This window comes from Castanea sativa, chromosome 1 (genome assembly GCF_040712315.1).
Source record: "Castanea sativa cultivar Marrone di Chiusa Pesio chromosome 1, ASM4071231v1".
NCBI classification, from domain to species: domain Eukaryota; kingdom Viridiplantae; phylum Streptophyta; class Magnoliopsida; order Fagales; family Fagaceae; genus Castanea; species Castanea sativa.
The window spans coordinates 12,118,236-12,130,926 of record NC_134013.1 but is presented as its reverse complement, the minus strand read 5'-3'; the positions used below and the strand labels follow the sequence as shown (position 1 = coordinate 12,130,926).

At 36.5% G+C, this 12,691-nt stretch overlaps 1 protein-coding gene across 1 annotated transcript; it reads right to left on the bottom strand.

Moving 5' to 3' along the window:
• Positions 1–6,141: 6,141 nt before the first annotated feature.
• Positions 6,142–12,453, bottom strand: LOC142638943 (ABC transporter B family member 13-like). Its single transcript, XM_075813024.1, has 10 exons — positions 12,061–12,453; positions 11,180–11,234; positions 10,889–11,064; positions 10,590–10,790; positions 10,071–10,330; positions 9,671–9,984; positions 9,308–9,531; positions 8,181–8,991; positions 7,805–8,046; positions 6,142–7,589 (listed from the first exon to the last, which is right to left on the bottom strand). Exons 1-10 carry the CDS (start codon positions 12,325–12,327, stop codon positions 6,366–6,368), a joined length of 3,774 nt encoding a protein of 1,257 aa, XP_075669139.1. The 5' UTR covers positions 12,328–12,453; the 3' UTR covers positions 6,142–6,365.
• Positions 12,454–12,691: the final 238 nt, after the last annotated feature.

The window sequence follows — 12,691 nt, the reverse complement described above, 5'->3', positions numbered from 1 at the left end:
CTAGTTTAATAGTGTTCAAAACTTGATGAACAAGCTAGAATGCTACAGTATTTGCAAATAATGGACGAATAGGGCAAAGTGAACCTTCTCGGACGTAAGCCGAGGACAATTTATATTTTATTTCTCTTTTTCCTTTCAAAGATTACAGTTCTTAGTCCTTATCTAGTTTTTTCCCAAAAAAGCCTTCCCCTTTTTTTCTTTACTCTCTTCCTTCTTTAAATACTTCTTCTCCTTCCCTTTTCATCCACGTGTCACACAAATCTTACCCTTAGATCCTCTCTCCTCTTTCCACCACCTTCCCGAAGTCCTTAAGCAATGGCCAGAAGGCCCCCTCTACTGTTCAGGGATCACTTCCCCATTAATGCGGCCAGGGAAGTAGGTGCAGGATCTTTAATGTGGAGGTAACAGCCTTTTTCTGAGATATTTTCCTCACACCGTTGCGACTAGAGGGTACTTGAATCCCCCTCTTAACCAACGGTTCTTCCAGAACTCTGCCTTGATCTTATTGGCGAACCCCAGGGTCATCGCGGGTCTGTTCGAGGAGAGATTCGTCCTCGGACGAATCCTCGTACTCTAGACCTATGTGCCGACCTGCAACTCTAGAGGCTTTTAGTCTAAAACGAACTAGCACCCATCAATAAAGCCCAAGGCCTAAATACTTACTTAGGTCCTTTTATTCCCCACAATTCTAATATGTAATTGACTCTAGATAATCTACAATATTTTTTAATTGTGGATTTCAGTTAGCTCAACTGGTAAAGTCTCTAATAGTTGTGTAAGAGATTTGGGGTTCAATCTCCGCCTACACCAAAAACTGATTGGTGTTTTGGTCTGATGATAAAGAGTTATTATAAAGAGCGGACGTCATAAGTTGAAACTCTCTATAAAAAAAATAAAACAATATTTTTTAATACAAATGTCTTACAGTCTTAGCAATGACATTTTCCATTTGTTTTTCATCATAAGAAAAGAAGTGAAATAGAAATAAGATATTGGTAATGTTTGAGACTTCCCTCATCAAGATCTCGAAGAGGCCGAAAATGAAATTGTTTAACATGGTTTAAGACTCTGACACTTATTATTCTTTACCTAAAAAGATAAGGACACAAACACTAACTAAGTAAGAGTACTTTAATTTTTTTAAGTAAGAGTACTTTAATTTAAAAAAAAATTAAAGTAACATTTTTATTTTGACTTCTTCATCGTTTTGCTACCTGAAAATTTTCAGTGAATATTAAAAACAATAAGAACATGACTGGGAAGTAAAAAAAGGCACATTTGATGAAGAAGCATGGGACTCTGACAACATGGGCAGCAGCATTGTTTCCTCATTCTATATTCTACTTGTCTTATTCTGTGGAGTCATAGAGACGTGCGAAATTGTATGTTCCCATACCTATGACTATGAATCTGCCTCATGCGAATTAATTAATTTTTTCTGGAAATATTATTTGTTAATTTGTTCATTAGTTGAAACTTAAAAGTAAGAAAAGTGCTACATCAAATTGTTAACTGTGAGCAAAAAAGTAATTTCAGTAATGGACTTATATTATAATCAATAATAATTTGTCATTTAACCACCGCTCCCCTTGATACAATAATCACTCTATAAGTATAAATGTTTGTAGGGTGCAAGAGGCAAGGAGGAAATTTCACACACATATACATTTAGATTAGGTTATAATAAAAATTCTATCTTGTATAAAAAAAAAAAAAACTTGTCATTTATGATTTGTCATGAAAACAATATGGACATAATATTACTCCTTAAAGTAAATACAATTGTATTTGTGAAGAAAAAAAATGAGATTTGAAAAAGCCATATATAACATTTTTTTTAAAAAAGAAAAAGTTGTATATAGGTAAATAAACTAATAATAAGATAACAAGATAAAGGCTAATCCAAACGAACCAAAGTGCCTAGGAAATTTTAACTCAGGAGAGCAGAATTATTTTCATTTCTCTGCAATCATTGGAAACGATAAAAATAACTAATAATAAAAAATCTCCTGGAATTACAAAACTTGAAAAAGCTTGGCTTTTATGATACTTTAATTATTTCCAGATTTTTTAATAAAATAAAAAAAATAATTCCTGTAATTGCGCAATTATGCACAGCCCAGCATTTGGAGGATGCACATTGCACATGGGAACAGGCTAGTAGACTAGTACCAGTTTCATGTGCTATGGCCTATTTCTCACTTTTCACTTCTCGCTCCTCACTTCTCACTTCTCACTTCTCAACAACCCTCCAACAACTTCTATAACTAATTGAAGGACCAACCTATGTGTGCTCCTCACAAATACTCTGCTTTAGATGTCCACATACAGTTGCCCCTATGCTTTATGCTCTAAAACCTAGGTTAAGTTTCTTAAGGGGGAAAAAAAACCTAGGTTAATCAGCATAAAATGAGACTGACATTCATAACTTAGAAATGCTTTTAATTTAAGTTTGAATTTTATTAGATGAGTTTTGTTGGGATAAGAGATCTCTTAACTCAACAGCTAAACTTTATGTTGCCTTTAAAGCTAGTTTCTCTTGTTATAATTGCATTTCTGCCTCCTCTAGGTCTGGAAGCATGTAGGTGCGATTGTTGTATTACTTTTTATTCTTAATAAAAGTGCGGTTTATAAAAAGAAAAAGAAAAAAAAAAGAGTATGATCTTGTAAGTGTAGATGATGTATGTTGGAGGCGGAAAAGTATTCCTTCCGACAAATGAGATTTGTGTTAGGTTGGGGGCCTAAACTGAAACTCAATGATGGGCTTGAAGCATAACCCAAAGGCTATCGGTAAAGATTTGAAGAATTTGCCTTATTTTATGCCTTGGGCCTAGGTTGAGACTGACAAGGATTATGGGATGACCCAAAAAACACTTCCTACAGCAGACACGTCAGCATAATTAAAAAGCATATTGCAATAAAATAGCCAGCAGTAAAATATTCAGCGGCAAAATGAAACTGAATAGAATAAACCTCCAGCCGTTAACTATTTCACAGATTAACGAAAGTATCTACATCTTCAAACTCATCATCCATTGGCTCTGAAAAAGAGTCTTCTAATACAATAATATGAGGGAAAAACTCTATAGTAATAGTTACATCATAACCTTCAATAGTAAATGAATAAACAAATATCATGGGCTCCGTTATAACAAATAATGAGGAAAATTAGTGTGAGATAAAAGGAGATAGAGAGATTCTAGCTAGCACAACAAGATAATTATGATGCCAGGGTATGCTCATGGATATAGTATATGTAGTGAGCATTGTTATTAATACCGTTTCGGACCCCGTTTCGGTTTGTCTAGTGGAATGGAATATTTCGGTACCGGCCGATTTCGGCGTACCGTTTTAAGGTGTTTCGGGTTCCTAAAAATTAAATTATATATATTCTTGTAAAACATAAAATTGTCAATTCTAATAAATAAATAACTAAATTTCAAATAATACAAATCATTTAGTCTTAACTCTTAAGTCTTAAACATCAACATAACATCTATTTAACATCACACAATAAGAAGATTTACAAGACAATAACTAAACATCAAATAATACAAAACATTTAGTCTTAACTTTTATGTCTTAAACCTCAATACAACATCAAACAATCAGAAGATTTATAACAAGTCATTACTCATTACATAAGTCCATAATAATTAATAACTAATAAGCCAACAAAATTTATAACATAATATTAGCCATCAAATTTTTTTATTTTTTATTTTTTTCCATAGGCCAAATCATGTACCGGCCGGAATTCACATCTCGGCCGAAATTGGCTGGAATGGACCGGAATGGCCGGAATGGACCGGAATGGCCCGAAATCTGGCCCGAGGTGGAACGTTGGGTATCCTGGTACCGGTTTGCATACCGGAATGAAAAATTCCGGCCGTTCCGACCGGAACGGAACGGAATCAATAACAATGGTAGTGAGTAGTGAGAGTCATTTCGGGTAGTATGAGTAATAAGAGAGAGTAAGTATGTAGTGAAGCTACTAGGGTTTTCTGCTGGGGACGGGTAAAAGCTTGTAAGTAGAGGTGTGAGGAGTATTTTTGAGCTATAGGCTGAAGAGCTTAGTTTCTAAGTTTGAGACTAAGAACTTAGAGACTCAGAACCTCACTAAGAGCTTTTAGCAAATTTAGAGAGATGAGAATAGAGAAGTTTGTGAGAGAGTTCTTCTCTATTGGTGTGTGTTGGAGTGTTGGTGAAGAGCTTCTATTTATAGTTGAGTTTTAGGGGGTGATTAGCAAATAATCTCTGCTAAATCAACCTCAATTTTCAAAAAATCCTTAGAGAATCGTTCCTAGGATTTGGCCAAGAGTAATAAGTCTAGCTTTTAGAATGTTCTTGTTGTTTTTGGTAATAACAGCTGGAATTCTGACTTGGTATTAAATGCTGATTGTCCTCAGCTAATGGGATTAGAGCATGTATTAAGCTAATGATCTTGGTTTTGCTGTTGCTAGAATCAGAGCTCCCTAGGGCAGATTGTATCACCCCAAGCCAGGTGTCAATCTTAGAGCCCTTTGCTGAGAACTCTACTAGAGATCCCCTTGGTGCCCTCCAAACTACATTTCCCTAAGTTTCCCCATTTCGGTCCATATGCTTGATCCATGAACCAGAAAGTACACGTTTTTGGCATGATAATTGACTGATTTCAAGTTGTTCCAGAAGGTTTCATGGTTTGGTTATGGCCGCCCTTAGTCCTTGACCGAATGGGTTGATGAAGAAATGAGAGATGCCTGGCTGAAGCTTCCCAACTTTATGTCATGTCATCTCAGCTTTGTGTCACATGAGAAATGATGAAAATCAGCCTAGCAAGGAAGGGTTTAACCCCTGCTGGACACGTGTCCTTTTCTAGTTTGATTTGACAAGCTGGAACTGATGGTAGTAGGCCTTAGCTGTCAGGTTGTGCTGAAACAGCTCACGTGAGGTTCAGCTACTGGGATTTGCATGTGAGCTGAGCTGATTTAGCTAGGCCTCAAGCTTCTTTGGGCTTGTCCATCCCTACAAAATGAATAGTTTTGCCATGGGTGATATTCATGGGCTTTTGTAGTTAGTTGATTATGGAAGGAAAACAAGCATAGTTCTGATAAATTTTGTAAAAGAAGTATTTTTAAGGGATGAGTAATTTATGCTTCCCATGAGTTAGGAACCTTATGAAAATATGTTTTTGCCAAGGAATAATTTTGGGCTTTAAGCATAATGTGATTATTTTTTCCAAAATTGTATTTCGGCATTGTAAATATGTGCCAAAATAATATTGAGCTTTCAAAAATAGTTGCCAAAATAGTATTTGAGCTTTTTGAGATTTTGTAAAAATCTCGCTGTGTAGCAACAGACTTAGTAAAAGTGCCGTGTCGTAACGGGCTTTAGTAAGAGTGTCGTATCATAACGGGATTTAGAGGTGTCGTATCGTAATAGGCTTTAGAGGTGCCGTGTTGTAACGGACTTTAGTAAGAGTGCCGTATCGTAACGAGTTTTAGAGGTGCCGTATCGTAATGGGCTTTAGTAAGAGTGTCGTATCGTAATGGGCCTTAGAGGCGCTGTATTGTAACGGGCTTTAGAGGTGTCGTGTCATAACGGGCTTTTAGAGATACCGTGTCATAACAGGCTTTAGAGGTGTTGTATCGTAACGGGCTTTAGAGGTGTCATGTTGTAACAAGCTTTTAGAGATGTCGTGTTGTAACGGACTTTTAGAGGTGCCGTGTCGTAATAGACTTTTAGAGGGTTTGGAGTTTTTGGGTTTTGCCCACAAGGTAAATGAGTTTGGGCCTTTTTGTGGAGATTGTATAATTTTGGTGGCCCAATTTTGGTAGTAGTGTGATAAGTATTTTTGTGAAAACTCAAGTTGGATAATATGTGGGCTATAATGGGTAATATATGTGAGAGGACCCAAGATAATTTATGGGCTTATATGAGAAGTATTTGTGGGAATTCAATGTGGGTAATAATATGGGAAAATATTTGGGTAATATATGGGAGGTATATAGGAAATATTTATGTGGACTAAAAATAGTCTATGAGCTTGTATGGGTATTTTTTAGTGAGTGGGCTAATGAAATTAGGGCCTGAAAATTTGTACCTCAACAATGTCAAGCTTATACGGTTAAATCATATAAGGAATAAATAAATTCACATAAGGACTATAAAGCTGTATTTATTCAGATTTCAAAGTTTTATCCATCTCATCTTATAATGTATAACAAAAATTCTAGCATATTAAACATGCGATAACTGTATTATCAACCGCTTCTTGGAAAAGCTCCGAAAAACAACATATGCTGATATGCATGTGTAAATCTTTACAGTTTGTGATCTGGGAGATTCTTGCTACCAAAGTATCATGTTTGGCTATTACAAACCAATTAACCAAGTACTTGTGCCTTCTTTTCCTCTTGTAGACTGACTAGTTGCTTATATATACTGCTTGGTTTTCTAGTGAGTTGCTCGTGGCTACCAATTTCAGCCACCCTCCCAAATTGCAACACGGCAATTTTGTCCGCTTCACGAATAGTTGACAATCTGTGTGCTACTAGAATTGTTGTTCTGCCCTTCATAAGCTTGTCAAGAGCCTCTTGAACTAGCTTCTCAGATACTGTGTCTAGTGCACTAGTTGCTTCATCCAAAAGAAGAATAGAAGGGTCTTTCAACATTGCTCTAGCAATTGCCACCCTTTGCTTTTGCCCCCCTGATAACTGCACTCCCTTCTCACCAACCTGAGTTTTGTACCCTTCAGGCATTCTACTAATGAATCCATGGGCATTTGCTGCTTCTGCAGCCTTCATCACCTCAATTTCTGATGTCTCCTCCTTTCCATACTTGATGTTTTCATAAATTGTAGTCGAGAACAATGCTGGCTCCTGCTGAACCAAACCTATTTTCAGCCTTAATGATCTCAAGTTTAGGCTTTTAATATCACATCCATCAATCAAAACTTTCCCAAAATTGGGGTCATAAAATCTCAGTACTAGCGCTATCACAGTACTTTTCCCCGATCCACTTTGGCCTACTACAGCAAGACTCTTTCCTGCTGAGACTTTCAAGTTCAAATCTTCAAAAATGGAGATATCTGGCCTCACTGGATACTTGAAACACACATTCCTAAATTCTATATCACCTTTGACATCTGCTACTACCTTTGAGGAATGATTATTGGGGTCGATAACTGGTTTTCTTTGGAGAATACTGAAAACTGACCCAAGTGCTTGTGACCCTTTTACAATGTCAGGTGTAAGAGCAAGTGTTTCTGCTATTGACAATGCTGTGATTATCAAAACCATAAAGGATTTCATGATGTCCCCGAAATTTGATTCTCTATGCTTAACTAATACTGATGCATACCAAAGGCCAAGTGCATAAGAACAGTACGCAAAGAACTGAGATACAGCATAGCCAAATCCTGATATATGGCCTCGTACAACTGCTTGTTTGTTTGGTTTGTTTAGTTCAGAGGCAAACTGCGTTACGATCCGGTCTTCAGCACCAAATGCAGCAACTGTACGTATATTTGCAATTGCTTCACGTGCCACAGCAGTTGCTCTAGAATAGGCACGACTGTAGTCTCCTCCAAATCCCTTGAGAAATAGTTGCTGTAGATATAAAGAAAAGCAAATATAGAAGGGATATAAGGACATGAACCAATTAATTAATTGAACTGTTGTTCATGATAAACCAAAAAAAGAAGAAAAAAAAATCAGTGTACAAAGTTTAATGAGGTGATCAAGAATACTAGATGGCAATGACAACAAGTACATGTGCTTGAATAATCCTCATTGATAACTGTATAATGGTTTCCAAAATTTACCTCAGTAATCGAAGCTCCAATAAGCAGGGGGAGAGAGGCAACGACAACAGCTGCTATTCGCCAACTTAACATGAACGCAATTACAAATGCAGTCACAGTCAGTGCTACATTCTGCACAATTGTGGATAGACGGTCAGCAAGAGCACTTCTTACTAATGTTGCATCTGCTGCTAAAATTGATGTCAGTGAGCCTGTATTATTCTCATCAAAATCAAACCAGCCGACTTCATTGGAAAGGATAGCTGCAGTTGAAGAAAGACATATAGTTCTTAATTAGAATGAATGATTATATTTTGAACATGATTGTAACTGTTATCCTGAGTCAGGAAGATTCCAAATTTTGATAATTGTAGTTGTATGGTGAAGAGACAATAACCTGAGAACATTAATAATCGAATGCGAGTGGTGAGACGCTCTCCCATCAATGTATAGAAATAGTGTTGCAATAGATATATAGGAATAGTAATAACTGCCGCTCCAACAAATATGAGAGCTACCCGCTGGATTTCATCTCTCATTTGAGAAAGATCAGGAGAATAAAATGCAGTCAAGATATGTGTGATTCCAAAGGCAAACAGAGGAGCTTCCATGCCAGCAAGAACTGCACCCACTGAGCCGAGTACTGCATAAGGCCACTCTGGAGCATTTAGTTTTAGTAGTTCCCAAATCGATGGAGTGTGCTTCGATGGGGATGAGTTTTGATCACTTGGCCGCATTTCACTTGTTGTATTTGAGTTAATCTCCAGGGGATGGTTCTGATATTCTCGAAAGCTGGAATGCCTTGAACTTGCAGAATAATCTCTAAAGCTGGAATGCCTTGAACTTCCAGAGCGAGATATTGAGCTAGGATCTTTAACATTTTCTGTCACCTGCAAGTTCACCAGAGTTGCATACTCACCGTTCTTAGATATTAATTCCATGTGTGTCCCACTTTCAACAACCTGACCATTCTTTAGCACTATGATTGTATCAACATCTCGTACAGTGGATAGCCTATGTGCAACTATGATTGTTGTCCGATTTGACATTATTTTATCTAGTGCTTGCTGCACTATATGTTCTGATTCTGAATCAAGAGCACTGGTGGCCTCATCTAGAAGTAAAATCTTGGGGTTTCTCAGCACTGCTCTTGCAATTGCAATTCTTTGTTTTTGCCCTCCTGAAAGCTGTATTCCTCCCTCCCCAGCCTGAATTCAACAACCATCAAACTTGAGGATAGGACAACGTATTTGCCAAAAATAATGAGGTTATGATCATGTTCCAAGATTGTCCTCTAAATGTAGGATGTGTTCAACATAATAAAACTTTATTGTTTTCAGTTTACTGAAAATGAGGTGGTTTGAAAAAGCTTTACCTAGCAAAAAAAGTGAAGTTAAAAAAGAAAAAAAAAAAGATTTCAAAAAATGCAGTTTAAAACTGTTTTACCAAATGAGCACTAAGTTTCATTATATGAAAAATGGACAATGAGCGGTACACTTGACAAGGGCTTGCAATAGGACACACCTGAGTATCATAACCATCAGGTAATGCTTCAATGAAAGAATGTGCATTTGCAGCTTTGGCAGCTAGTATAATCTGATCCATGTCTGCATCTTGTTTACCAAACAGAATATTTCCAACTATGGTTGTTGCAAATAATGCTGGTTCTTGGCTAACCAATCCCATTTGTTCCCTCAGCCATTTCAATTCAAGGCTCTTGAGATCATGTCCATCCAACAGTATGTTACCTTGTACATTTTCAGGCATAAGCCACATGAGCTTTCAAAGTTTAATAATTTACATTTAAAAGTCAACTAGTGAATTTTCCTACAATCACAATTTGGACTCTACAAATAAGTAGTCTCTGCTAAGGTGGGCATTACATACCTGAAGTGGGTTCATAGAAACGTTGAACCATGGAAATAATAGTGCTCTTTCCTGAGCCACTTGGACCAACTACTGCAAAGGTCTTCCCAGCAGTAATTGAAAAGCTCAAATTTTCAAAAACCAAACTGGATCTTGAAGGATAAGCAAAACAGACTTCGAAAAATTCAATTTGACCAGCTACTTTTGACAAAACTACTCCAGTATCTGATGTTTTAGAAGACTTGGAATCTGTTTCAATCATGCTTATGATATTGGCAGCAGCAGCCTGGCCTTTAGCAATGGCAGCAAGGTTTGGCATTGCTTGACCAAGAGCACTACAAAAAAAGAAGTTTGTTTTTAGTCTAAACAAAAATATAATTGACCAGTTATACCTGCAAACATCTTTAAAAATTGGACTTACAATCCACTGAAGATGACATTGATAATTGTTGTGAACGCCTTTGCTCCATTTGTGTCCCCATGTCTGACAAGTATGCCGGCATACCAGAGAAGCAATGCCCACGCACAAAATAAAAGGCCATATGTAAATCCTACACCAACTCCTTTTGCCAAGCCACTCCTCTTCCCTAGTTTAAGGGCTCTATTAAGTGATTTGGAGTATGCATCAATTGCTTTGTCCTCTCCTACGAATGAGTACACTGTACGAACCTGTGAAATAATCTGAGCCATGCAAAAGGGGAGAGGAAAAGAAAAGAAAAAAAATGTTAAAGCCAGAACACATGAGAATCAATTCAATAATCAGCTAAGGTGTAATTAGATAAACAATCAAATCTATGCTGATATGCTTTATGTTATTTGAAGATAATTGCCATGTTAAAATCCAGCTTCAGCACTGAGGTAACAACTATCAAATGTCCCCATTAGTATTTGCAACAATTCAATGGGGGTAGCAGGAGATGTTTTAAAGGCAATTGTTTACCTCTTCTGCAACTTTTCCAGATTCAGCATAAGCAGCCTCACCTTTTTCTGATAAGGTAGACATGATAATAGTATAAGCCCCCCCTGCGAAAGCTATCAATGGAACAACAGCCAAGGTGAGAAGTGTAAGCTGCCATACCGATGCAAATCCAACGGCAAATCCAACAATGAACTGAGAAATGTAACGCAGAGCATGGCCTGTCTGCATTAAGATACAATATAATCTTATTCATTTTTAAAATCCAATGCCAAATTTTGTTCAGTATATCATCAAGCATAGTCATTTGTATTATGATATACCTTGTCACCTATTGCATCCTGCACTAGTATTGCATCACTGGAAATGTGGTAAATAATATTTGAATCTCTGGCATCAGTGTCAAAGAAATTGATATCCTTGTTTAAAACTGATTGAAGATACTTCGTTCTCAAACGAGCAGTTTGCCTCTCTCCAGTTTGCATCCATAATGCAACACCTGAAAACATAACGTAAACAAGGATGCTTACACTCAACTAGGTGAAAAATCCAAAGCAGTTAGCAGGAAAGAAAAACAATGCCAGTCAGATTAGACTTAGTATCCTCAAACGTACCTATCCATGCTGATGCCAAAACAATGACTCCAAGATAAACTAAGTACAGAGAATACTGCAAAAAGAAAAAAGTTTAGATACAATTGCAGTACAAGTACATATATAAAAAGGACATTAATCCTGAATCATTATGTATATTCTAACATTGAGTGCTACTTCTTTCCAAACTGATATACATTACAAAACAATGGTTGGGCAAAACTCAAAATTTCTAGCGCAGACTGCTTTTCAAAAACCTTTATAATAATGAATTCTAAAGGAAAGTGGTAAAATTACCAATTGTTTCAAAAGCTTAAACTTTTAGGAAATTATGAATTTAATCTTTTAATCATTATTCTAATTTCTAACGTACACAAAAAACAGCCCTAATTGAATCACTCTTTAATTATAGTAGTTGGAAGAGCTGAGAAGATATCAACTTGAATTCATCTTGGTTAAATACCCTTTAACTCCAAAATTGCCTCTCATCCTTCTATATCATTTGGTAAATTTCACAACTTTCTAAAATAGTATAAGACTTCCTTTTTTCTTTACATAGAAGAGGTGAACATGGGCATTCTGTACCTCACATGCAAAGTATCAACTATGGGTAAACATCTTGCTAAACTTGTTAGACACATTAGGTTCTCCAATTGAATTCGAACACTTGGTAAAACACAAGATATGTTATCTTTTCCAAGGACCATTAAATCAATTGGGAAACTTAATGTAGTGCGCCTAATTTATGTACCTAAGTTTTACCCGGAGAATATATCCATTTTGACCCATTTGTTTATAGTCCTACTCACTTCAATCCAAATTTTATATGAATTCCAAAAACAATAGTACTAAAAGTAAAAGGTAATCCAAACTTCAAATTAAGGTATCAAAGTTCCTCGTACCTTGGAAACCTGTGAAGACAATTTGTGAGGATTTTTGGATAGATGTCCTAAAGAATCAATCATACGACCAAACAAAATAAAGAACACAGGAAGTGCAGCACCATGGATGCAAGCCCCGACACTTCCGAAAAACATCAAGACACAATCAATTTTATCAGCAGCAGCAAATAGGCCAAGTAATGAAACACTCTTCTTTTTGCTTGCATTAGATGTATCTTCCATTTTTCCAACTGGGTTGGAATTGGAGGCAAGCTCCACTTCTTCCATGGAAAAATGTAGACCAAAAGTTGCAGAGACAGTTAAGAGTGATAACAAAATTTGGAAATAAAGCACATAATGCTCTTTCTTTTCATGATAAAGCTTGAAAATGATTGTAATATCCCTTTCTTCGCGCCAATAAATGTAAAGTTATAACTAGTTGGCCAACCAACAGAAAACTCGGCTCCTCCTTAGCTGTCTTTGAACTATTATTATCTATAGTCACATTCATGCAAACACATCATCACATGACTGAAATCGTGTTTTTGAAACACAATTTCAAGTGAAACTTCTAAAAACATGTTTTTTTATCTTAAAAAAAAATTTAAAATTTAAAACCGTGCGTACAAAGTATGCAGTAGAGGGTGAGTAA

Excerpts from the sequence above, each read along its gene's own strand:
- LOC142638943 (XM_075813024.1), bottom strand. The coding sequence starts at position 12,327 with ATGGAAGAAGTGGAGCTTGCCTCCAATTCCAACCCAGTTGGAAAAATG. Across the intron at positions 11,065-11,179 it reads TTTGGCATCAGCATGGATAG|GTGTTGCATTATGGATGCAA; the intron begins GTACGTTTGAGG and ends TTATGTTTTCAG. Across the intron at positions 10,791-10,888 it reads AGGATGCAATAGGTGACAAG|ACAGGCCATGCTCTGCGTTA; the intron begins GTATATCATAAT and ends ATCTTAATGCAG.